Genomic DNA, 25,484 nt, shown 5'->3' with positions numbered 1-25,484 from the left:
AGAGGAGGATGAGGGGGCCTCGAGAGGAGGATGGAGGGGGCCTCGAGAGGAGGATGGGGGGGCCTCGAGAAGAGGATGGGGGGGCCTCGAGAGGAGGATGAGGGGGCCTCGAGAGGAGGATGGGGGGGCCTCGAGAGGAGGATGAGGGGCTTTGAGGAGGATGGGGGGGCCTCGAGAGGAGGATGAGGGCCTCGAGAGGAGGAGGGGGGGCCTCGAGAGGAGGATGGGGGGCCTCGAGAGGAAGATGGGGGGCCTCGAGAGGAAGATGGGAGTCTCGAGAGGAGGATGGGGGTCTCGAGAGGAGGATGAGGGGGCCTCGAGAGTAGGATGAGGGGCCTCGAGAGGAGGATGAGGGGGCCTCGAGAGGAGGATGAGGGGGCCTCGAGAGGAGAAATTATATTTGTATTAATGAGTGAGGCCTGGACTGCCTGATGATAAGTCAGCCACTGCTTGCTCCTGTGTTGTCTGACGTTTCGTGACGTTTCACAGCTGAATGCTCAAAGAAAGAAGGAGAGGTGAGCGGTGTTGACCCCCAGTTTACTGAGGGACCATATGGGGTCTTGTTTCTAGAGGCAGAACACAACAGAACACTCAGAGCCCCAGTCTCCTCGTCGAGCCCCACGGGGGGAGGAGCCTGACTGGCAGTTTACATTTTAGGAACACAGGAACATGAGTGGCTTAGCATCAGAGAATTTGTAGAACGATTATGCATAACAATCCATATGAATATGTAGAACGATTATGCATAACAATCCATATGAATTTGTAGAATGATTATGCATTAAAAATCCATATGAATATGTAGAACGATTATGCAAAAAAATCCATATGAATTTGTAGAACGATTATGCATAACAATCCATATGAATATGTAGATCGATTATGCATAACATTCCATATGAATATGTAGAACGATTATGCCTAAACATCCATATGAATATGTAGAACGATTATGCATAACAATCCATATGAATATGTAGAACGATTATGCATAAACATCCATATGAATATGTATAACGATTATGCATAACAATCCATATGAATATGTAGAACGATTATGCATAATAATCCATATGAATATGTAGAAAGATTATGCATAAACATCCATATGAATATGAAGAAAGATTATGCATAATAATCCATGATCAATTAGCCCTTTTAAAATGATAAACTTGGATTAGCCAACACAACGGGCCATTGGAACACAGGAGTGATGGTTGCTGATAATGGGCCTCTGAACGCCTATGTAGATATTCCATTATAAATCAGCCGTTTCCAGCGACAATAGTCATTTACAACATTAACAATGTATCACTGTATTTCTGATCAATTTGATGTTATTTTAATGGACAAAAAATGTGTTTTTCTTTCATGCGTTACTCATCTTCTTTTATTACGGAAAGAAGTAAAATCCAAAAGAAACACAGCGATGAATAAACAGTCCTGTAAGGCCATAAGCTATACATGGAACAATCTCCCACAAACTACAAAACACATACCTATATATATAGGACTCTCAATCAGAGGCAACTAAAAACACCTGCCTCCAATTGAGAGTCCAACACCCAAACCTAGACATAGAAATACAAAGAACTAGAAAGAACACAGAAATACAAACATAGAACATAACCCAAAACCCGGAACTAACAAATCAAACCCCCTTTAAATACAACACACACACACACACCCCAAACCACATAAAACAAATACCCTCTGCCACGTCCTGACCAAAATTAAAAACAAATACTCCCTCTACTGGTCAGGACGTGGCAGACTGTAATCGAGACTGGTTTTTATGTGTGAATATTCAATTACAGGAAAATAAGTTCCTATTCATAGATCCATAATCAATAACAGCCGTCTGGTAAAGATGATCATTTATAGATCAATAATCAATTATCAGCAGTCTGGTAAAGATGATCATTTATAGATCAATAATCAATAACAGCAGTCTGGTAAAGATGATCATTTATAGATCAATAATCAATAATCAGCAGTCTGGTAAAGATGATCATTTATAGATCAATAATCAATAACAGCAGTCTGGTAAAGATTACCATTTATAGATCAATAATCAATAATCAGCAGTCTGGTAAAGATGATTATTTATAGATCAATAATCAACAACAGCAGTCTGGTAAAGATGACCATTTATAGATCAATTTATAGATCAATAAGATGGGATGCTGTTTGAGTTGATGCGGTAAGATGGGATGCTGTTTGAGTTGATGCGGTAAGATGGGATGCTGTTTGAGTTGATGTGGTAAGATGGGATGCTGTTTGAGTCGATGTGGTAAGATGGGATGCTGTTTGAGTCGATGTGGTAAGGTTGGGATGCTGTTTGAGTCGATGTGGTAAGATGGGATGCTGTTTGAGTCGATGTGGTAAGATGGGATGCTGTTTGAGTGCGTCTGAGGGAGAAGCTCTTTCCGTTAGACGGTTTGCTGAGACCCTCTAGTGGCGGTCTAGTAGAATGTTTACAGCCGGGTCACAAATAATAAAACCTCAATGTTTTGCAATAGACATGGTGTTCCTAGGATTTACACAATAATTATGCAATATTATTATGCAAATGACCACACAATCAGTTGGTAGAGCATGGTGTTTGCAACACCAGGGTTGTGGGTTCGATTCCCACGGGGGGCCAGCACAGAAAAAAATGTATGAAATTGTATGAAATGTATGTATTCACTACTGTAAGTCGCTCTGGATAAGAGCGTCTGCTAAATGACTAAAATGTAAATGTAAATGTAAATGTAATGTAAAATTCTGAGGTAAATTGTGATGTATGTTTAAATAGGTATAGGATATGTTACTGAATCGAGCAGTGAAATCCGTGCAGCATTACAATAGAAGAGTGTAGCTAATGCAGAAGCCACGGTGGAAAATAACTGTCAATAAATAATGATAATAATTGTGTAAATAATAATTGTGTCAGATTTAGAAGATGGGAACGTGTCGTTAAAACATCTCCATCTTAAGCAAATCAAAGTGCATTGGTGCAAATTGATAAATATGGAATTGGGATTAGGCGATTGGATAAATATGGGATTGGGATTAGGCAATTGGATATGAGAACTTGCTCTCAACTTGCCTACCTGGTTAAATAAAGGTGAAATAAAAATAAAATAAAAATAAAAAATATTTCAACCTCATATATATATATAGGCTGGTGGGATTATAGTTTTACTGTATTTTAATCGAATCCAGAATGTACAACACAATTTTCACATTTCAAACTCCTTTTTATTAATTCATCATAATTGTTTTGCATGTTTTTTTCTAAGTTATTTAGCCACTATGTTATTTATTTAATTGTGTTCTTATGTTCTGCTTGGGGAAAACAACGTTTGGTAATAAACCAAGTCAAGATGTTGCCATTTTCCAGCTACACATTATTTTGTCATGAAACTATTTTATACAATGTTAAAACAAAATCACATAACAATCCGATTGAATAGATATTAATTTGTAAATATAGCCTATCTACCTGTATTGTTTTCATACAGTACATTTTAAAAACCCGCATAAACTCAGTTAGGTCATTTTCTGTCTAACTGAGGCAACCCAGAATCCTTGGGACGTCTCTACACTAAAGCCTTTTCATCATCATCTTATAGTTAAACGTCAATGGGGACGTCCCAAGGATCCCATATAGCGTGGAAAATTCGCTGAGGGCAGGGAGGGATGGGCAAAAAAATGACAATATACCATAAAGATCAATGTATCAAAAATAAACTATAAAATACTTTTTTTTAATTGTGTCATTTATTTAATTAAAATACATGTATTTTGTATTTTAAAATACACAAATAGAATTACATTTTACATTTGAGTAATTTAGCAGACGCTCTACAGTAGTGAATGCATACATTTCTTTTTTTTTTGTACTGGCCCCCCGTGGGAATCGAACCCACAACCCTGGCATTGCACACACCATGCTGGCGTTGCAAATACCATCCTCTACCAACTGAGCCACAGGGAAGAAGGTAGGGAACTGCAAGTAGCCAACCCGAACAGAACATCCCGGGTGGCTCAGCGGTCTAAGGCACTGCATCTCAGTGGAAAAGGCATCACTACAGTCCCTGTTTCGATTCCGGGCTGTATCACATCCGGCCGTGTTTGGGAGTCCCATAAGGCGGCACACAATTGGCCCAGCGTCGTCTGGGTTTGGCCCGGGGGGTAGGCTGTCGTTGTAAATAATAATTTATACTTAATAACTGACATGCCTTTATATATAAAAACAACATTCTCAGTAACGGTTTACATAAACGTTGTACATGACTGTGATATGTTGTTGTTTAACTACCTTCGTTGAGCAAGTTATTCTGGACAAGATTGTCTGCTAAATGAACTAAATGTATATTTAAGCAATGAGGTGGTGTGCTAAATTCTTGAACTGCACTATTGGTTAAGGGCTTGTAAAGTAAGCATTTCACGGTAAGGTCTACACTTGTTGTATTCGAGTGACAAATAAAGTTTGATTTGATTTATATGGCCAATATACCACGACTGTGTCCAGGCACTCCACGATGCGTTGTACATAAGAACAGCTCTTAGCCGTGGTATATTGGCCATATACCACAAACCCCCCGATGTGCCTTATTGCTATTATAAACTGCTTACCAACGTAATTAGAGCAGTAAAAAATACATGTTTTGTCATATTTGTGGTATAATGTCTGATATACCACAGCTGTCAGCCAATCAGCATTCAGAGCTTGAAAATTAACATACCAAAATGAACTGAAAAGCACAGTGGGTATTATTATTATTATTCGCAGAACTCATTACAATAATACTCAGCATGCTTTGCAATTGTTCATTTTTTTGACATTTCCATTTGTATATTGAGTTAATTTAACTGAAGCTTTTATCACACCATAGTGCCATCACAATCCATCCATGTTCAATCAATATCTGTCAGACTTCTGATAGCAATACAAGGGGAAAGTCCCGTGTGGCTCGCTTGGTAGAGCATGGCACTTGCAATGCCAGGGTTGTGGGTTCGATTCCCATGGGGCACCAGTATGAATAATGTATGCATGCATTACTGTAAGTCGCTATGGCTAAGAGCGTCTGCAAAATGTAAAATGTGAACCGCTTTAAAAAAAGAAAATGTATAGAAAAGTATTTTTGTATTTCGAAAATACAAAATTACATCTCTCGAAAGCATGTTGTTTCCAAAATAGTTTGGAGTGTAGTTGAGCCCAGTATAATAGAATATAAAGCCAGGGTTAGATATGGTATATAGAATATAAAGCCAGGGTTAGATATGGTATATAGAATATAAAGCCAGGGTTAGATATGGTATATAGAATATAAAGCCAGGGTTAGATATGGTATATAGTATATAAAGCCAGGGTTAGATATGGTATATAGATTATAAAGCCAGGGTTAGATATGGTATATAGAATATAAAGCCAGGGTTAGATATGGTATATAGAATATAAAGCCAGGGTTAGATATGGTATATAGTATATAAAGCCAGGGTTAGATATGGTATATAGTATATAAAGCCAGGGTTAGATATGGTATATAGTATATAAAGCCAGGGTTAGATATGGTATATAGTATATAAAGCCAGGGTTAGATATGGTATATAGTATATAAAGCCAGGGTTAGATATGGTATATAGAATATAAAGCCAGGGTTAGATAGTGTAGTAGATTATAAAGCCAGGGTTAGATATGGTATATAGAATATAAAGCCAGGGTTAGATATGGTATATAGAATATAAAGCCAGGGTTAGATAGTGTAGTAGAATATAAAGCCAGGGTTAGATATGGTATATAGAATATAAAGCCAGGGTTAGATATGGTATATAGAATATAAAGCCAGGGTTAGATATGGTATATAGTATATAAAGCCAGGGTTAGATAGTGTAGTAGATTATAAAGCCAGGGTTAGATATGGTATATAGTATATAAAGCCAGGGTTAGATATGGTATATAGTATATAAAGCCAGGGTTAGATAGTGTAGTAGATTATAAAGCCAGGGTTAGATATGGTATATAGTATATAAAGCCAGGGTTAGATATGGTATATAGTATATAAAGCCAGGGTTAGATATGGTATATAGAATATAAAGCCAGGGTTAGATATGGTATATAGTATATAAAGCCAGGGTTAGATATGGTATATAGAATATAAAGCCAGGGTTAGATATGGTATATAGAATATAAAGCCAGGGTTAGATATGGTATATAGAATATAAAGCCAGGGTTAGATAGTGCAGTAGATTATAAAGCCAGGGTTAGATATGGTATATAGAATATAAAGCCAGGGTTAGATATGGTATATAGTATATAAAGCCAGGGTTAGATAGTGTAGTAGATTATAAAGCCAGGGTTAGATATGGTATATAGAATATAAAGCCAGGGTTAGATATGGTATATAGTATATAAAGCCAGGGTTAGATAGTGTAGTAGATTATAAAGCCAGGGTTAGTATAAGTGTGTATGAGGGTGGGATCAGAGGGACTCTAGTGGATGGTAATTGGACAGTTAGAGTGGTTGTAGCCAGATATTTACGTTCAGCGGGAGCCGCCCTTCATTCACCCACATGGGGACCGACAGGTCGGCTTCGCGCCACTTTCATTATCCCCCTACAATAATATCCTTTAATAATATCCCATCTTTACAGCGGTAGACACATGTGCTCTCCACTTTTGCAAATAGATGTATTTTTCTAGCCCATGTTAAAAGTGAACGAAGCAGTTGCTAGGGTTTTTTTTGTGGGGGGGTTGGTTTCCTCTCCACACATTGAACGGTAAGTCCAGGCAACTGAGCGAAGATGGTGGATTTCAGCGGTGAGTGTCTTGCTAAACGCATGTTATTGACAAGGAACTCTTTATTTTAGCCTGGTTTTTAAGCAGTATACATGTTTAAAGAGAAGGGAAAAAAAGTGATTTTTTAAAAATTGTATAGTACATTTTAGCATGGATCTGAATCTGCCTACCGTCCTAAAACCGAGAAGTTAGTGAGGGGGGAAACAGTAGAGTAAGAGTCGCATGGCAGCCCTCTCTCTCCTCCATAGTTGGGAGAATGAGGGAGATTTGAAAAGCGTGTTGCCTCTCTAACTCGCTACACTGCCTTTTTATCAACCAGGAGTGACTATTCAACTTTATGTAGTTAAAGACTATTATACGGTATTTGTTTGTAGTTTTAACGGGAATAATTGTATTGGATCAAAATGTTATTTTTGCGTTTCTCTCGGGTGTATTGTGTGTGTGTGTGTGTGTGTGAGTTAGCTAGTGTCCCCCCCCCAGAACAAAGCAGCAGCACATGGGGCAGTTTTAGGCCGCGCGTTTTAGCTGGCTGGTTAGCCTAGCTTGGTTAGCCTAGCTTGGTTAGCCTAGCTTGGTTAGCCTAGCTTGGTTAGCCTAGCTTGGTTAGCCTAGCTTGGTTAGCCTAGCCTGGTTGGTAGCGTCTTGTTTAACTAGTTAACTAACAAGCTATCTAACCGGTGAAATTACTATAATTACACACATAAATAGGGGGAACTCGTCCCGGTTTTGTGGTAAATTGGCTAAATAGCCATCCTAGTTAGATACAGTAACAAGTTATTGTGTGACTCGGGGTTGTTGTTGGGCTAACATGTTAAGCTAGCAGCAACTTATTAGCCGAACTAACGTTAGCTAATTTATCAAACTAGCTAACTAACTTGTAATGTATGTTATATGTAGTTACACGTTTCAGTGTTGTAACGTTGAGTGTGATTTCTTTTGTTTTTTTAAGTTGGAAGTTTTGTAAGATATTTTACTTTTCTTTGTATAGTTAGCTAATGTTAGCTCAAATATCCCCCCCCAAAAAAGAAAGCACTTGCTAACGCTAACTAGCGAGACTGGTTCTCTGAAACGTTATTCGGTGAAAGCCAAGTTACACTTTCTCAACTTCTGATATATATATATTTTATTACATGAGAATTAAACGTTACAACGTCCCCCCCCAAACTGTTGCATACCTAGACAAGTTGATATACATGCATTAGCTAGCTAGCCTGCTGAATAAACGCAGGTGGTTGAGTTGTTTTGTAGTAAATATTACTAGGGGGGGTTTTGCGGACTCCGCGGCGCCATGTTAAGACTGTAGGGGGAAGGGTGCACAGCCAGACAGGCGCAGAAAGCAGGCGGCAAGTCCTTCTCTGCCTTCCACTGGGCCCCCTCTTCATGGTTCACAATAAATCACAAATCATATTTTTTTTCAACTATGAATCATCAGCCGATTGACACACACATTTTTGAATGAAACTTAGTGATAAGTCACTTGTTGGAGTTGTTTTATAGCTCGTCTAGTTTTTTTTTTGGAGGGTTTATTACTTCCCATGTTAAGTGTTTCCGATAAGAGAACGACCATTGATGCCGCTGGAAACGTGGTCCAGATAGCTGGTGAACACAGGCATGGTGGAGTCCTATAGAAGGCACTGGAAGTAGCCTGGATGACTGGGGGAAATATTCTCACATGTTGTCTTCAGAGACGACTATCAATAACACACATACTTTTTTTGTTTGTTTGTTTTTGTACTTTGTCTAAACAGTGAACATGTTTATAACGACCTTCCTTTGTGATTTCAGGGTGCTGCTTCTTTTTGGAGATTTTTTTGTTTTATCGTTGTAAAAAGAGAAGATGGAAGATGCAGAAGGACTGGTGAATAGTCTGTCGCTGTATTGTCAAAGTGCTTACAGTGCAGGTAGTGTTATTGATGATCTACTGCAGTGGAGGCACTTCTAGCAATACCGCTGACACTGACCCCCGCGTGGACCGGGCCCCTGGGTGAACCGGGCCCCTGGGTGAACCGTAACCCGGCTTGGACCGGACCCCTGGGTGAACCGTAGCCCCGCGTGGACCGGGCCCCTGGGTGAACCGTAACTCCGCGTGGACCGGGCCCCTGGGTGAACCGGGCCCCTGGGTGGACCGTAACTCTGCGTGGACCAGGCCCAGCTTGGACCGGGCCCCTGGGTGAACCGTAACCCCGCTTGGACCAGGCCCCTGGGTGGACCGGGCCCCTGGGTGAACCGTAACTCCGCGTGGACCAGGCCCAGCTTGGACCAGGCCCTGCTTGGTTTGACTTGACTTCATGATGTCTTTGTGCTAAGGTGCATCTAGTGCAGATAGTGACATAGATGAGCACCTACTGCCCTAAGTGCCCCTTCTGGCATAAGGGTCTAACTGGCGTCCCACCAACCAGGACCACTGCCTGTATGTTTTCTTCTTCTTGCAGTTCTCTGTTAGTTTTGCATAGTTGCATTACAAGTAAAAATGAGTTGTGCAAATCTATGCAAAACTGATGGAGGCTTGTTCTTCCAGCTACCTGGTTACCCTCGCCCCCAAAGACCATCCCACTGTCCTGAGCCTCCAGCTACCTGGTCACCCTCGCCCCCGAAGACCATCCCACTGTCCTGAGCCTCCAGCTACCTGGTCACCCTCGCCCCCGAAGACCATCCCACTGTCCTGAGCCTCCAGCTACCTGGTCACCCTCGCCCCCGAAGACCATCCCACTGTCCTGAGCCTCCAGCTACCTGGTCACCCTCGCCCCAAGACCATCTCACTGTCCTGAGCCTCCAGCTACCTGGTCACCCTCGCCCCCAAGACCATCCCACTGTCCTGAGCCTCCAGCTACCTGGTCACCCTCGCCCCCAAAGACCATCCCACTGTCCTGAGCCTCCAGCTACCTGGTCACCCTCGCCCCAAGACCATCCCACTGTCCTGAGCCTCCAGCTACCTGGTCACCCTCGCCCCAAGACCATCCCACTGTCCTGAGCCTCCAGCTACCTGGTCACCCTCGCCCCCAAGACCATCCCACTGTCCTGAGCCTCCAGCTACCTGGTCACCCTCGCCCCCAAGACCATCCCACTGTCCTGAGCCTCCAGCTACCTGGTCACCCTCGCCCCCAAGACCATCCCACTGTCCTGAGCCTCCAGCTACCTGGTCACCCTCGCCCCAAGACCATCTCACTGTCCTGAGCCTCCAGCTACCTGGTCACCCTCGCCCCCAAGACCATACCACTGTCATGAGCCTCCAGCTACCTGGTCACCCTCGCCCCCAAAGACCATCCCACTGTCCTGAGCCTCCAGCTACCTGGTCACCCTCGCCCCAAGACCATCCCACTGTCCTGAGCCTCCAGCTACCTGGTCACCCTCGCCCCAAGACCATCCCACTGTCCTGAGCCTCCAGCTACCTGGTCACCCTCGCCCCAAGACCATCCCATTGTCCTCAGCTACCTGGTCACCCTCGCCCCAAGACCATCCCACTGTCCTGAGCCTCCAGCTACCTGGTCACCCTCGCCCCCGAAGACCATCCCACTGTCCTGAGCCTCCAGCTACCTGGTCACCCTCGCCCCCAAAGACCATCCCACTGTCCTGAGCCTCCAGCTACCTGGTCACCCTCGCCCCAAGACCATCCCACTGTCCTGAGCCTCCAGCTACCTGGTCACCCTCGCCCCAAGACCATCCCACTGTCCTGAGCCTCCAGCTACCTGGTCACCCTCGCCCCAAGACCATCCCACTGTCCTGAGCCTCCAGCTACCTGGTCACCCTCGCCCCCAAGACCATCCCACTGTCCTGAGCCTCCAGCTACCTGGTCACCCTCGCCCCCAAGACCATCCCACTGTCCTGAGCCTTCAGCTACCTGGTCACCCTCGCCCCCAAGACCATCCCACTGTCCTGAGCCTCCAGCTACCTGGTCACCCTTGCCCCCAAGACCATCCCACTGTCCTGAGCCTCCAGCTACCTGGTCACCCTCGCCCCAAGACCATCCCACTGTCCTGAGCCTCCAGCTACCTGGTCACCCTCGCCCCCAAGACCATCCCACTGTCCTCAGCTACCTGGTCACCCTCGCCCCAAGACCATCCCACTGTCCTCAGCTACCTGGTCACCCTCGCCCCAAGACCATCCCACTGTCCTGAGCCTCCAGCTACCTGGTCACCCTCGCCCCAAGACCATCCCACTGTCCTGAGCCTCCAGCTACCTGGTCACCCTCGCCCCCAAGACCATCCCACTGTCCTCAGCTACCTGGTCACCCTCGCCCCAAGACCATCCCACTGTCCTCAGCTACCTGGTCACCCTCGCCCCAAGACCATCCCACTGTCCTGAGCCTCCAGCTACCTGGTCACCCTCGCCCCAAAACCATCCCACTGTCCTGAGCCTCCAGCCTCTGTACCCAGCCTGTCTCCAATCAGACCAAACAGTTTACTGGATTTAGTTTCAGCAGTATTAAAGTGCTTATAGTGCAGGTAGTATATTATCTACATCTACTGCAATGTGAGCACTTCCAGTATTGCTGTCTATGTTGCAGCGCGCCCATCCCTCGACATGGAAGGAATCCTCTCCGAACCCAACAAACCAACTCAAAACCCCACACATCGAATCATCGCTGTTCCTCGGTCAGTTTTGCTGCTTTGCATCCCGCTTAAACAAAAGTTTGCTGTGCAAATCCATGCAAAACTGACTGAGCAGTGACTCGACCTTCAGTCAAGATGAACTAACTGTTTTATTAAAGTCGTTCTGTGCCGGTCTAATAATTATTATTATTATTATAATAATGTGTTTTTTTATGTGGCAGTTTTCAGACTATTGAATGGTGTTTTCTAGAACTATTCTGTAGTGGTCTCTGTTCTGCATCACTTTTCACATTACTCAAAAGACGATTGACTGGTGGTAATGTAACCGTTTACTGTACAAGTCCCAATCAGGTTGGGTTGGAACTGTAGAAGCCAGTCCCAATCAGGTTGGGTTGTGACTGTAGAAGCCTGTCCTGGTTGGGTTGTAACTGTAGTAGCCAGTCCCAATCAGGTTGGGTTGGAACTGTAGAAGCCAGTCCCTGTCCAGGTTGGGTTGGAACTGTAGTAGCCAGTCCCAATCAGGTTGGGTTGGAACTGTAGAAGCCAGTCCCAATCAGGTTGGGTTGGAACTGTAGTAGCCAGTCCCTGTCCTGGTCAGGTTGTAACTGTAGAAGCCAGTCCCTGTCCTGGTCAGGTTATAACTATAGAAGCCAGTCCCTGTCCTGGTCAGGTCAGGTTGTAACTGTAGAAGCCAGTCCCTGTCCTGGTCAGGTTATAACTATAGAAGCCAGTTCCTGTCCTGGTCAGGTTGTAACTGTAGAAGCCAGTCCCTTTCCTGGTCAGGTCTGGTTGTAACTGTAGAAGTCAGTCCCTTTCCTGGTCAGGTCTGGTTGTAACTGTAGAAGCCAGTCCCTGTCCTGGTCAGGTTGTAACTGTAGAAGCCAGTCCCTGTCCTGGTCAGGTTGGGAGGGGTGTCAGTCCCTGTCCTGGTCAGGTTGGGAGGGGTGTCAGTCCCTGTCCTGGTCGGGTTGGAACTGTAGAAGTCAGTCCCTGTCCTGGTCAGGTTGTAACTGTAGAAGCCAGTCCCTGTCCTGGTCAGGTTGGGAGGGGTGTCAGTCCCTGTCCTGGTCAGGTTGTAACTATAGAAGCCAGTCCCTGGTCAGGTTGGGAGGGGTGCCAGTCCCTGTCCTGGTCAGGTTGGGAGGGGTGCCAGTCCCTGTCCTGGTCAGGTTATAACTATAGAAGCCAGTCCCTGTCCTGGTCAGGTTGTAACTGTAGAAGCCAGTCCCTGTCCTGGTCAGGTTGTAACTGTAGAAGCCAGTCCCTGTCCTGGTCAGGTTATAACTATAGAAGCCAGTCCCTGTCCTGGTCAGGTTATAACTATAGAAGCCAGTCCCTGTCCTGGTCAGGTTGGGAGGGGTGTCAGTCCCTGTCCTGGTCAGGTTATAACTGTAGTAGCTGGTCCCTGTCCTGGTCGGGTTGTAACTGTAGAAGCCAGTCCCTGTCCTGGTCGGGTTGTAACTGTAGAAGCCAGTCCCTGTCCTGGTCGGGTTGTAACTGTAGACGCCAGTCCCTGTCCTGGTCAGGTTGTAACTGTAGAAGCCAGTCCCTGTCCTGGTCAGGTTGTAACTGTAGAAGCCAGTCCCTGTCCTGGTCAGGTTATAACTGTAGAAGCCAGTCCCTTTCCTGGTCAGGTTGGGAGGGGCGTCAGTCCCTGTCCTGGTCAGGTTATAACTGTAGTAGCCAGTCCCTGTCCTGGTCAGGTTATAACTGTAGAAGCCAGTCCCTGTCCTGGTCAGGTTATAACTATAGAAGCCAGTCCCTGTCCTGGTCAGGTTATAACTGTAGAAGCCAGTCCCTGTCCTGGTCAGGTTATAACTGTAGAAGCCAGTCCCTGTCCTGGTCAGGTTATAACTATAGAAGCCAGTCCCTGTCCTGGTCAGGTTGGGAGGGGTGTCAGTCCCTGTCCTGGTCAGGTTATAACTGTAGTAGCCAGTCCCTGTCCTGGTCAGGTTGTAACTATAGAAGCCAGTCCCTGTCCTGGTCAGGTTGGGAGGGGTGTCAGTCCCTGTCCTGGTCAGGTTGTAACTGTAGAAGCCTGTCCTGGTCAGGTTGTAACTATAGAAGCCAGTCCCTGTCCTGGTCAGGTTGTAACTGTAGAAGCCAGTCCCTGTCCTGGTCAGGTTGGGAGGGGTGTCAGTGCTGTTACTCTGAAGGTATTGCACTTGTCCCGGCCTGTTCAGGATTGAGGAGATGGTGCTCCTGCCCTTTAAACCTGCTGTTCAGGATTGAGGAGATGGTGCTCCTGCCCTTTAAACCTGCTGTTCAGGAATGAGGAGATGGTGCTCCTGCCCTTTAAACCTGCTGTTCAGGAATGAGGAGATGGTGCTCCTGCCCTTTAAACCTGCTGTTCAGGATGGAGGAGATGGTGCTCCTGCCCTTTAAACCTGCTGTTCAGGAATGAGGAGATGGTGCTCCTGCCCTTTAAACCTGCTGTTCAGGATAGAGGAGATGGTGTTCCTGCCCTTTAAACCTGCTGTTCAGGATAGAGGAGATGGTGCTCCTGCCCTTTAAACCTGCTGTTCATGATTGAGGAGATGGTGCTCCTGCCCTTTAAACCTGCTGTTCAGGATTGAGGAGATGGTGCTCCTGCCCTTTAAACCTGCTGAACAGGATTGAGGAGGTGGTGCTCCTGCCCTTTAAACCTGCTGAACAGTAATTGTTTGATGCATGTTGGAAACGAATGCATGCGAAATTTATTTACCAAAAAATGGCACTTGTATATTTCTGTCTCATGATATTGTTTTTTTTTTTTTTTAATGAATGAAAGGTAGTTTTCTAAATTGTAGATTTAATTTACGAAGCTTAAATGTGTCCATCCATATGTTTTGATTCATTGTTTCATGCTGTGGTTTTGTCTCAAATAAAGTTGCCATATAAATTAGCTTCCTCGTTTTTCAAAGTTATTTTTTTCTTCCCATTTTGCTTTGATTTTGAAATGTGTAGCCTTCTCAAGATGTGATTGGTTTAAAGAGGCGCTGGGATGTTCAGATATTTTATCTCTCCAAAATGTTTTTTTCCCCCATCTAACAACAGGAACTACCATGATGGACCGCATCACACATCCATAAACATGAGTCATGTGGCGATTTAGGAAAAACGACCTTTCTGACAGTGTGTAGCAGAGGAGGGTATGAAATCTTCACTTTTTTGAAGGCTTACAAAAGGGGCGACGGGTTAGCAGCCTAGTGGTTAGAGCGTTGGGACTAGTTAACCGAAAGGTTGCTTGATCGAATCCCCCCCCCCCCCCCAGCTGAACAAGGTAAAAAAAAAATCGGTCGTTTTGCCCCCTGAACAAGGCAGTTAACCCACTGTTTCTAGGCCGTCATTTGTAAAGGAGAATTTGTTCTTAGCTGACTTGCCTAGTTAAATAAAAGTATAAATAATAAAGTTCCCCGGGGCTCAATTTTAGGTCGGGTCCTTTTTTACGCTGAATATAAATAATTAGGGAAGACTGACTGCAAATCTCTTGTCTGTATGCTGATGACCCTATTCTAGCGTCTCTAATATTGACGAGGCTTTTCAGGACTTACAGGAGTTGGATTTTATTCAAAGGCAGAGTTTCCAATGAGAAACTTGTGCTTAATACAAGGAAAACAATAGTTTTTTGTCTTTTCATCACTGAAAGTAAACAGATGAGAGTCACTTGCAGGTGTTATATATATATATATATATATAAAAGGACAGAACATGGATAGACTTCACCTGTAAGTATCGTGAGATTTTGTTTTCAATGAAAAAGCTGCATTTTTAAACAGCACATTAACTTGACCAAGAAACTAAAGTTGAAATTTTGGTTTCTAATTTTAGGAACGAATCTTGCTTTTCAAGGTTAGTCAGAAAGGATATTGTTGAAAGCCTTTAATCAGTGTTGGAGGAAGGTGATCTGGTCTATATGCAGGCCTCAGCAAGTTCACAGTATCACGATGCTTTCAGATCCATTACGAACAGTCGCCCAGGTTATAGACTGTTCGCAAGGCAAGCGGTACCGGAGGGCCCAATCACCCAGGTTATAGACTGTTCTCTCTGCTACAGCACGGCAAGCGGTACCGGAGGGCCCAGTCTACGACCAGAAGGGTCCAGTCACTCAGGTTATAGACTGTTCTCTCTGCTACTGCACGGCAAGCGGTACCGGAGGGCCCAGTTACCCAGGTTATAGACTGTTCTCTCTGCTACCGCACGGCAAGAGGTACCGGAGGGTCCAGTCACCCAGGTTATAGACTGTTCTCTCTGCTACAGCACGGCAAGCGGTACCGGAGGGCCCAGTCTACGACCAAAAGGCTCCTCAACAGCTTCTACCCCAAAGCCATTAGACTGCTGAACAATTCATAAAATGGCCACCGGACTATTTACATTGACCCCCCCCACTTGTTTTGTACACTGCTGCTACTCGCTGTTTATTATCTATGCATAGTCACTTCACCCCATCCTACATGTAGAAATTACCTCAACTAACCTGTATCTCCTGTATATAGCCTCGCTACTAACCTGTACCCCTGTATATAGCCTCGCTACTAACCTGTACCCCTGTATTTAGCCTCTCTACTAACCTGTACCCCTGTATATAGCCTCTCTACTAACCTGTACCCCTGTATATAGCCTCGCTACTAACCTGTACCCCTGTATTTAGCCTCTCTACTAACCTGTACCCCTGTATATAGCCTCTCTACTAACCTGTACCCCTGTATATAGCCTCGCTACTAACCTGTACCCCTGTATATAGCCTCGCTACTAACCTGTACCCCTGTATATAGCCTCGCTACTAACCTGTACCCCTGTATATAGCCTCGCTACTAACCTGTACCCCTGTATATAGCCTCGCTACTACCTGTACCCTGTATATAGCCTCGCTACTAACCTGTACCCCTGTATATAGCCTCGCTACTAACCTGTACCCCTGTATATAGCCTCGCTACTAACCTGTACCCCTGTATATAGCCTCGCTACTAACCTGTACCCCTGTATATAGCCTCGCTACTAACCTGTACCCCTGTATATAGCCTCGCTACTAACCTGTACCCCTGTATATAGCCTCGCTACTAACCTGTACCCCTGTATATAGCCTCGCTACTAACCTGTACCCCTGTATATAGCCTCGCTACTAACCTGTACCCCTGTATATAGCCTCGCTACTAAACCTGATACCCCTGTATATAGCCTCGCTACTAACCTGTACCCCTGTATATAGCCTCGCTACTAACCTGTACCCCTGTATATAGCCTCGCTACTAACCTGTACCCCTGTATATAGCCTCGCTACTAACCTGTACCCCTGTATATAGCCTCGCTACTAACCTGTACCCCTGTATATAGCCCTCGCTACTAACCTGTACCCCTGTATATAGCCTCGCTACTAACCTGTACCCCTGTATATAGCCTCGCTACTAACCTGTACCCCTGTATATAGCCTCGCTACTAACCTGTACCCCTGTATATAGCCTCGCTACTAACCTGTACCCCTGTATATAGCCTCGCTACTACCTGAACCCCTGTATATAGCCTCGCTACTAACCTGAACCCCTGTATATAGCCTCGCTACTAACCTGTACCCCTGTATATAGCCTCGCTACTAACCTGTACCCCTGTATATAGCCTCGCTACTAACCTGTACCCCTGTATATAGCCTCGCTACTAACCTGAACCCCTGTATATAGCCTCGCTACTAACCTGTACCCCTGTATATAGCCTCGCTACTAACCTGTACCCCTGTATATAGCCTCGCTACTAACCTGAACCCCTGTATATAGCCTCGCTACTAACCTGTAACCCTGTATATAGCCTCGCTACTAACCTGTAACCCTGTATATAGCCTCGCTACTAACCTGTACCCCTGTATATAGCCTCGCTACTAACCTGTACCCCTGTATATAGCCTCGCTACTAACCTGTACCCCTGTATATAGCCTCGCTACTAACCTGTACCCCTGTATATAGCCTCGCTACTAACCTGTACCCCTGTATATAGCCTCGCTACTAACCTGTACCCCTGTATATAGCCTCTACTAACCTGAACCCCTGTATATAGCCTCGCTACTAACCTGTACCCCTGTATATAGCCTCGCTACTAACCTGTACCCCTGTATATAGCCTCGCTACTAACCTGTACCCCTGTATATAGCCTCGCTACTAACCTGTACCCCTGTATATAGCCTCGCTACTAACCTGTACCCCTGTATATAGCCTCGTTATTCTTATTGTGTTACTTTTTATTATTATTTTTTATTTTAATCTACTTGGTAAATATTTTCATAACTCTTCTTGAACTGCATTGTTGGTTAAGGGTTTGTAAGTAAGCATTTCACGGTAAGGTTGTATTTTTTTTATTTTTTAGAATGTAAATTTAATTTTTATTTAATTTATATATTTTTATTTTATTTTTTACATTTGTTGTATTTGGCGCATGTGACAAAGTTTGATTTGATTTAGGTAACTCTCAGATCACTGTGATTTGTTATGGTGCAGTGGACCCCTCTCTCCAATAGGAGGCTAAAGCTCTTTCACACTAATGGAGCAGTGGACCCCTCTCTCCACTAGGAGGCTAAAGCTCTTTCACACTAATGGTGCAGTGGACCTCTCTCTCTCTCCACTAGGAGGCTAAAGCTCTTTCACACTAATGGTGCAGTGGACCCCTCTCTCCACTAGGAGGCTAAAGGCTTTCACACTAATGGTGCAGTGGACCTCTCTCTCCACTAGGAGGCTAAAGGCTTTCACACTAATGGAGCAGTGGACCTCTCTCTCCACTAGGAGGCTAAAGCTCATAGGGGAGGTGGGGGAGGTAGTGGAGGTGGGGGAGGTAGTGGAGGTAGTGGAGGTAGTGGAGGTAGGTAGTGGAGGTAGTGGAGGTAGGTAGTGGAGGTAGGGGAGGGAGGTAGGTAGTGTAGGTAGGGGAGGTAGGTAGTGGAGTTGGTGGAGGGAGGTGGGGGAGGTAGGTAGTGGAGGTAGGGGAGGGAGGTAGTGGAGGTGGTAGTGGGGGAGGTAGTGGAGGTAGTGGAGGTGGGGGGGTAGGTAGTGGAGGTGGTGGAGTTAGGGGAGGTGGTGGAGGTAGGGGAGGGAGGTAGTGGAGGTGGGGGAGGTGGGGGAGGGAGGTAGGGGGGGTAGGTAGTGGAGGTGGTGGAGTTAGGGAAGTTAGGGGAGGTGGTGGAGGTAGGGGAGGGAGGTAGTGGAGGTGGGGGAGGGAGGTAGGGGGTGGGGGAGGTAGGTGGGGGAGGTAGGGGAGAGGGGTAGGCAGTGGAGGTAACGGAGGTAGGGGAGGTGGTGTAGTTAGTGGAGGTAGGGGAGGTGGTGTAGTTAGGGGAGGTGGTGGAGGTAGGGGAGGTGGTGGAGGTAGGGGAGTTAGTGGAGGTAGGTAGGGAGGGGAGGTAGGTAGTGGAGTTGGTGGAGGTAGGCAGTGGAGGTAACGGAGGTGGTGTAGTTAGTGGAGGTAGGGGAGGTAGGTGGAGGTGGGGGAGGTAGGGTTTGTGATTTAGCTGCACTTGTTTCTAATCTTCAATTGTATCTGTAACTTGTGACACTTTTTATATTTTGTGTTTATTTAGTATTTTACTGTAGTATTTCATGTACACGCTGTTATTTTCCCGTTTTGCCAGGTCTCCCTTGCAAAATAGTTTATTTTTTATATTTTTTTACTTCAATGGTTCTTACCTGGTTAAATAAAGTAATTTCTATACATTCTGTTTTGTAAATGATGTATTTTTTTTATATCAAGTGTTGATCAAAAACTAAGGTTCCCTTCGTCACTGGCTCTTAGCGGAAATCACCTGTGCGTAATGTGGACGCCATAAAGCTCATACCCATTACCCCAATAGGCGTTTAATTGGCCTATGGAACTCCATAGAAACGGTCTGATCCATAACTCTGTACCAAACGGTTTGTTAGTCTGGCCATGCTGTAGTAATAGACTATAATACTAATTGTTTTAGATGTAGCTCAGTTGGTAGATCATGGTGTTTTGCAACGCCAGGGTTATGGGTTCGATTCCCACGGGGGGGACCCGTACGGAGAAAAATAAAATGTATGCATTCACTACTGTAAGTCGCTCTGGATAAGAGCGTCTGCTAAAATGACTAAAATGTAAATTGTTTTAGGCTGCTGCTCTAAGGGTTTATCCACGAGATGGCTCTGCACCCCACTGTTGGTTGTAGTGTCCTCCAGTGGTTCTGTCTCAGGTATGGTTCCGCCCATTCCCTCTCATTCCCCTTCACGGATCCAGTCACGGCCAAAACCGCTCTCAACATGCCACCGCCGAGTTCCTCTGCAGTCCCATGACTCTTTCAACGACTACTGCTGTAACTTCATTCAAGGATTTAGTTTTTTTTTTATTGTTTTGAGAACATTTCAGGTCATTTTTTTTTCCATCGTCGCTGATCCAGGAAACCTTGAAAATGTGGATGTTGTGATCGAAGGAATGGCGCAATGTTTATAACTTTAAAAAAAAATATTAGATAGTGAATTTTGTGTAACATCGACCTGGGTTTAAAACATGGGATTAAAACAAACCATCTGCTGTTTGCTTGTTGCTGCTTGTGTTGGGCTCAGTTCGGCAAGTCCAGCGAGCTGTGATGAAGTGCGCAAAGTTTTTCATCTGCGGCAGATTGGACCAGTGAACTCACTGCCGGAGAGACCGAGAGAAGGTAGGAGGCCTACGGTAGTGTTTTTATTTTTATATACATTTATAAATTGATTTAATATATCTGCACGTTTCTTTACCATTTGTTTTATATCAAGAGTTGCCAAAGTGACTGGTTTGGATGACGGTCTCAAGACGTGCTTTATTCAGTCATACATGGCTGGGGTTTTTGAACCATGGCAGACTGCTGTATTCTGTAGATCTATGGCAGACTGCCTTATTCTGTAGCTCCATGGCAGACTGCCTTAGTCTGTAGCTCCATGGCAGACTGCCTTAGTCTGTATTCTGTAGCTCTATGGCAAACTGCCGTAGTCTGTATTCTGTAGCTCTATGGCAAACTGCCTTAGTCTGTATTCTGTAGACCTATGGCACACTGCCGTAGCCTGTATTCTGTAGATCTATGGCAAACTGCCGTAGTCTGTAGCTCTATGGCAAGCTGCCGTAGCCTGTATTCTGTAGCTCTATGGCAAGCTGCCGTAGCCTGTATTCTGTAGATTTATGGCACACTGCTGTAGCCTGTATTCTGTAGATCTATGGCAAACTGCCGTAGCCTGTATTCTGTAGCTCTACGGCAAACTGCCTTATTCTGTAGACCTATGGCACACTGCCGTAGCCTGTATTCTGTAGATCTATGGCAAACTGCCTTATTCTGTAGATCTATGGCAAACTGCCGTAGTCTGTAGCTCTATGGCAAGCTGCCGTAGCCTGTATTCTGTAGATCTATGGCAAACTGCCGTAGCCTGTATTCTGTAGATCTATGGCAAACTGCCTTAGTCTGTATTCTGTAGATCTATGGCAAACTGCCTTAGTCTGTATTCTGTAGATCTATGGCAAACTGCCATAGCCTGTATTCTGTAGATCTATGGCAAACTGCCTTATTCTGTAGATCTATGGCACACTGCCGTAGCCTGTATTCTGTAGACCTATGGCAAACTGCTGTAGCCTGTATTCTGTAGACCTATGGCAAACTGCCGTAGCCTGTATTCTGTAGATCTATGGCAAACTGCTGTAGCCTGTATTCTGTAGACCTATGGCAAACTGCCGTAGCCTGTATTCTGTAGATCTATGGCAAACTGCCGTAGCCTGTATTCTGTAGCTCTATGGCAAACTGCCGTAGCCTGTAGATCTATGGCAAACTGCCGTAGCCTGTATTCTGTAGATCTATGGCAAACTGCCCTAGCCTGTATTCTGTAGACCTATGGCAAACTGCCGTAGCTTGTATTCTGTAGATCTATGGCAAACTGCCGTAGCCTGTATTCTGTAGATCTATGGCAAACTGCCGTAGCCTGTATTCTGTAGCTCTATGGCACACTGCCGTAGCCTGTATTCTGTAGCTCTATGGCAAACTGCCGTAGCCTGTATTCTGTAGCTAGGTGGATCCTGACTAGTTAGTATATTACGTTCTACTAACTGTATTGATTACCATGACTACATGTTCTCTCATCCCATTGGTTAACTAGCTGTATTGATTACCATGACTACATGTTCTCTCATCCCATTGGTTATCTAACTGTATTGATTACCATGACTACATGTTCTCTCATCCCATTGGTTATCTAACTGTTATAATAAACTGCGTGGTTCGAGACCTGAACGCTGATTGGCTGAAATACCACGGATATTACAAAATACATATATATTTATTTACACGTCTCTAATTACGTTGGTAACTAGTTTATTATAGTAATAAGGCGCCTCTGGGATTTGTGGTATATGACCAATAAACCACGGTTAAGGGCTGTATCCAGGCGACGCGTTGTACATAAGAGCAGGCCTTAGCCGTGGTATATTGGCCAAATACCACCCCCCCCCCCCCCCCCCCTCGGGCCTTATTGGTTAAATAAACTCTGTGGGCCGAGGCTGCTCTATCTGTTTATTATTACAGGCCTGTTTAGGCTGATTTTGTCAGAGGAATGTGAAAGGTACAGGTGGTTCTCAAGATGAGCCTTGTTTTCGGGTTGGAGGTTTACTAAATGCCAAGGGAATCGTACTCCTTTTAGACTGCCAAAACGGGCTGGGGTCATAGGGTCATGGGGTCATGGGGTCATAGTGTTGCAGCACTTGACAGAGAATATTTCTTTTGTAATTAATCTGCATTGGTATTATGTTTCCTCAGTATTCTATCTACAGGGCCTTATTAGCTATGGGGCCTCAGTATTCTATCTACAGGGCCTCAGTATTCTATCTACAGGGCCTCAGTAGCTATGGGCCTCAGTATTCTATCTACAGGGCCTCAGTATTCTATCTACAGGGCCTCAGTATTCTATCTACAGGGTCTCAGTATTCTATCTACAGGGCCTTATTAGCTATGGGGCCTCAGTATTCTATCTACAGGGCCTCAGTATTCTATCTACAGGGCCTCAGTAGCTATGGGCCTCAGTATTCTATCTACAGGGCCTCAGTATTCTATCTACAGGGCCTCAGTAGCTATGGGCCTCAGTATTCTATCTACAGGGCCTCAGTATTCTATCTACAGGGCCTCAGTATTCTATCTACAGGGCCTCAGTATTCTATCTACAGGGCCTCAGTATTCTATCTACAGGGCCTCAGTATTCTATCTACAGGGCCTCAGTATTCTATCTACAGGGCCTCAGTATTCTATCTACAGGGCCTCAGTATTCTATCTACAGGTCAGTATTCTATCTACAGGTCAGTATTCTATCTACAGGGCCTCAGTATTCTATCTACAGGGCCTCCGTATTCTATCTACATAGAATACGGAGTAGAATACGGAGGCCCTGTAGATAGAATACCGAGGCCCTGTAGATAGAATACCGAGGCCCATAGCTACTGAGGCCCTGTAGATAGAATACCGAGGCCCATAGCTACTGAGGCCCTGTAGATAGAATACCGAGGCCCTGTAGATAGAATACCGAGGCCCTGTAGATAGAATACCGAGGCCCAGTAGATAGAATACTGAGGCCCTGTAGATAGAATACTGAGACCCATAGAATACGGAGGCCCTGTAGATAGTATTCTATGGGTCTCAGTATTCTATGGGTCTCAGTATTCTATCTACAGGGCCTCAGTATTCTATCTACAGGGCCTCAGTATTCTATCTACTGGGCCTCAGTATTCTATCTACAGGGCCTCAGTATTCTATCTACAGGGCCTCAGTAGCTATGGGCCTCAGTATTCTATCTACAGGGCCTCAGTAGCTATGGGCCTCCGTATTCTATCTACAGGGCCATCAGTATTCTATCTACAGGGCCATCAGTATTCTATCTACAGGGCCTCAGTATTCTATCTACAGGGCCTCAGTATTCTATCTACAGGGCCTCAGTATTCTATCTACTGGGCCTCCGTATTCTATCTACTGGGCCTCAGTATTCTATCTACAGGGCCTCAGTATTCTATCTACAGGGCCTCAGTGTTCTATCTACAGGGCCTCAGTGTTCTATCTACAGGGCCTCAGTATTCTATCTACAGGGCCTCAGTATTCTATCTACTGGGCCTCCGTATTCTATCTACTGGGCCTCAGTATTCTATCTACAGGGCCTCAGTATTCTATCTACAGGGCCTCAGTGTTCTATCTACAGGGCCTCAGTGTTCTATCTACAGGGCCTCAGTGTTCTATCTACAGGGCCTCGGTATTCTATCTACAGGGCCTCGGTATTCTATCTACAGGGCCTCAGTAGCTATGGGCCTCAGTATTCTATCTACAGGGCCTTAGTAGCTATGGGCCTCAGTATTCTATCTACAGGGCCTCCGTAACTATGGGCCTCAGTATTCTATCTACAGGGCCTCAGTAGCAATGGGCCTCAGTATTCTATCTACAGGGCCTCAGTAGCTACGGGTCTCAGTATTCTATCTACTGGGCCTCAGTATTCTATCTACAGGGCCTCAGTAGCTATGGGCCTCAGTATTTTTTCTGTAGGGACTCAGTATTCTATCTACTGGGCCTCAGTATTCTATCTACAGGGCCTCAGTAGCTATGGGCCTCAGTATTCTTTCTGTAGGGTCTCTGATGGGGCCATCAGATCCCATACCTTTTATTTAATTCACATCATTCCCTCATGGTTTGGACAATGCACTAAGACTAGAGAACATTTCCAGAAGCCATTAAGCTGAAAGATAATATTCATCATCTCTGTTGACGCAGCTGCCGTCCCGACGCTGGACTCAACTGAACAGATTCACTCGGAGGCACTTTTGTCCAGCTCTGTATTTGTGGTTGGACATTGCGTCTGAAATGGCTTCCTATTCCCTCTGTCGGTCCACGACCTTGTTTTGTTTTGACCAGTGTATGTAGTGTGCTATTTCAGACGCAGCCATGTTTTCAGGATGTAAGGCGCTCGCTGTTTTTGTTGTTGTTGGAGGTTCTAAAGATCACATGATATTTTTTGTGTTTCGGTGTTCAGAACAACAGTACTGTTCTCTAGCTGTCTGTGCGGCTTGTTCAGGGGGATAAACACCTTTATTTACGTTTTAAAGTTTAAAGTAAACAAGACAGATTCATCACTTAGTTCAACTCAATACATACAATGCTTCTCACTTGTTTGTTGTTTTTTAAAAGATTTATGTGTCTGAATTTGATTATTTTAGATTGATTGTCTGACCACAAAAACAATCGTCTGTGTGCTTCCATTAACCAGAGGCCCTGGGTGTTGTTTTGTTGGTCTCCGCACTCCACCTGGAATATCTAACTAGGGGAAACGCTGCCTCTGGTGCCTCTGTGACTAATTCTGAAACTATGAAGATAAAAAATATCTCTCTCTCTCTCGATTCATCTCCCAGATATTGTAGAGTAGCACGGTTTGTTATTTTAGCATCACTATCCACGATGCCATCATCATCATCGTCATCATCATCATCATCATCATCACACCACACAGAGCTGGTTGACCTGTTGTTTTATAGATGTTTCTGAACGTGGTTCTGTTCTACTGTTCTACTGGGTCACTGAGTGAACGTGGTTCTGTTCTACTGTTCTACTGGACCACTGAGGGAACGTGGTTCTGTTCTACTGGACCACTGAGGGAACGTGGTTCTGTTTTACTGGACCACTGAGGGAACGTGGTTCTGTTCTACTGGACCACTGAGGGAACGTGGTTCTGTTCTACTGGACCACTGAGTGAACGTGGTTCTGTTCTACTGTTCTACTGGATCACTGAGTGAACGTGGTTCTGTTCTACTGGACCACTGAGTGAACGTGGTTCTGTTCTACTGTTCTACTGGATCACTGAGTGAACGTAGTTCTGTTCTACTGTTCTACTGGACCACTGAGTGAACGTGGTTCTGTTCTACTGTTCTACTGGATCACTGAGGGAACGTGGTTCTGTTCTACTGGATCACTGAGTGAACGTGGTTCTGTTCTACTGGATCACTGAGTGAACGTGGTTCTGTTCTACTGGACCACTGAGTGAACGTGGTTCTGTTCTACTGGATCACTGAGTGAACGTGGTTCTGTTCTACTGGACCACTAAGTTTTTAAAGAGGAGGCAGAGACGCCTCGTCCACCCGACGCCTCGTCCACCCGACGCCTCGTCCACCCGACGCCTCGTCCACCAGACGCCTCGTC

At 45.2% G+C, this 25,484-nt stretch overlaps 1 protein-coding gene and 1 long non-coding RNA gene across 2 annotated transcripts; both read left to right on the top strand.

Moving 5' to 3' along the window:
• Positions 1 to 6,371: 6,371 nt before the first annotated feature.
• LOC115181152 (uncharacterized) lies at positions 6,372 to 8,620 on the top strand. The gene is made up of 2 exons (XR_003873305.1): positions 6,372 to 6,810; positions 8,575 to 8,620. It is a non-coding gene; the product is annotated as an uncharacterized LOC115181152 (long non-coding RNA).
• Positions 8,621 to 11,310: 2,690 nt separating this feature from the next.
• On the top strand, positions 11,311 to 14,223 carry LOC115181185 (DBF4-type zinc finger-containing protein 2 homolog). Its single transcript, XM_029743214.1, has 6 exons — positions 11,311 to 11,381; positions 11,862 to 11,932; positions 12,164 to 12,273; positions 12,343 to 12,378; positions 12,443 to 12,616; positions 13,007 to 14,223. Exons 1-6 carry the CDS (start codon positions 11,311 to 11,313, stop codon positions 13,526 to 13,528), a joined length of 984 nt encoding a protein of 327 aa, XP_029599074.1. The 3' UTR covers positions 13,529 to 14,223.
• Positions 14,224 to 25,484: the final 11,261 nt, after the last annotated feature.

This window comes from Salmo trutta, unplaced genomic scaffold (genome assembly GCF_901001165.1).
Source record: "Salmo trutta unplaced genomic scaffold, fSalTru1.1, whole genome shotgun sequence".
NCBI classification, from domain to species: domain Eukaryota; kingdom Metazoa; phylum Chordata; class Actinopteri; order Salmoniformes; family Salmonidae; genus Salmo; species Salmo trutta.
The sequence above is the reverse complement of the archived record's forward strand: the minus strand, read 5'-3'. Positions and strand labels throughout refer to the sequence as shown.

Bases quoted from the DNA above. Each gene is read 5' to 3' on its own strand.
- LOC115181185 (XM_029743214.1), top strand. From the start codon at position 11,311: ATGGAAGGAATCCTCTCCGAACCCAACAAACCAACTCAAAACCCCACA. The intron at 12,274-12,342 runs GTTGGGAGGGGT...TGTCCTGGTCAG, and splicing joins TCAGTCCCTGTCCTGGTCAG to GTTGTAACTGTAGAAGCCAG. The intron at 12,617-13,006 runs GTTATAACTATA...TGTCCTGGTCAG, and splicing joins CCAGTCCCTGTCCTGGTCAG to GTTATAACTGTAGTAGCCAG.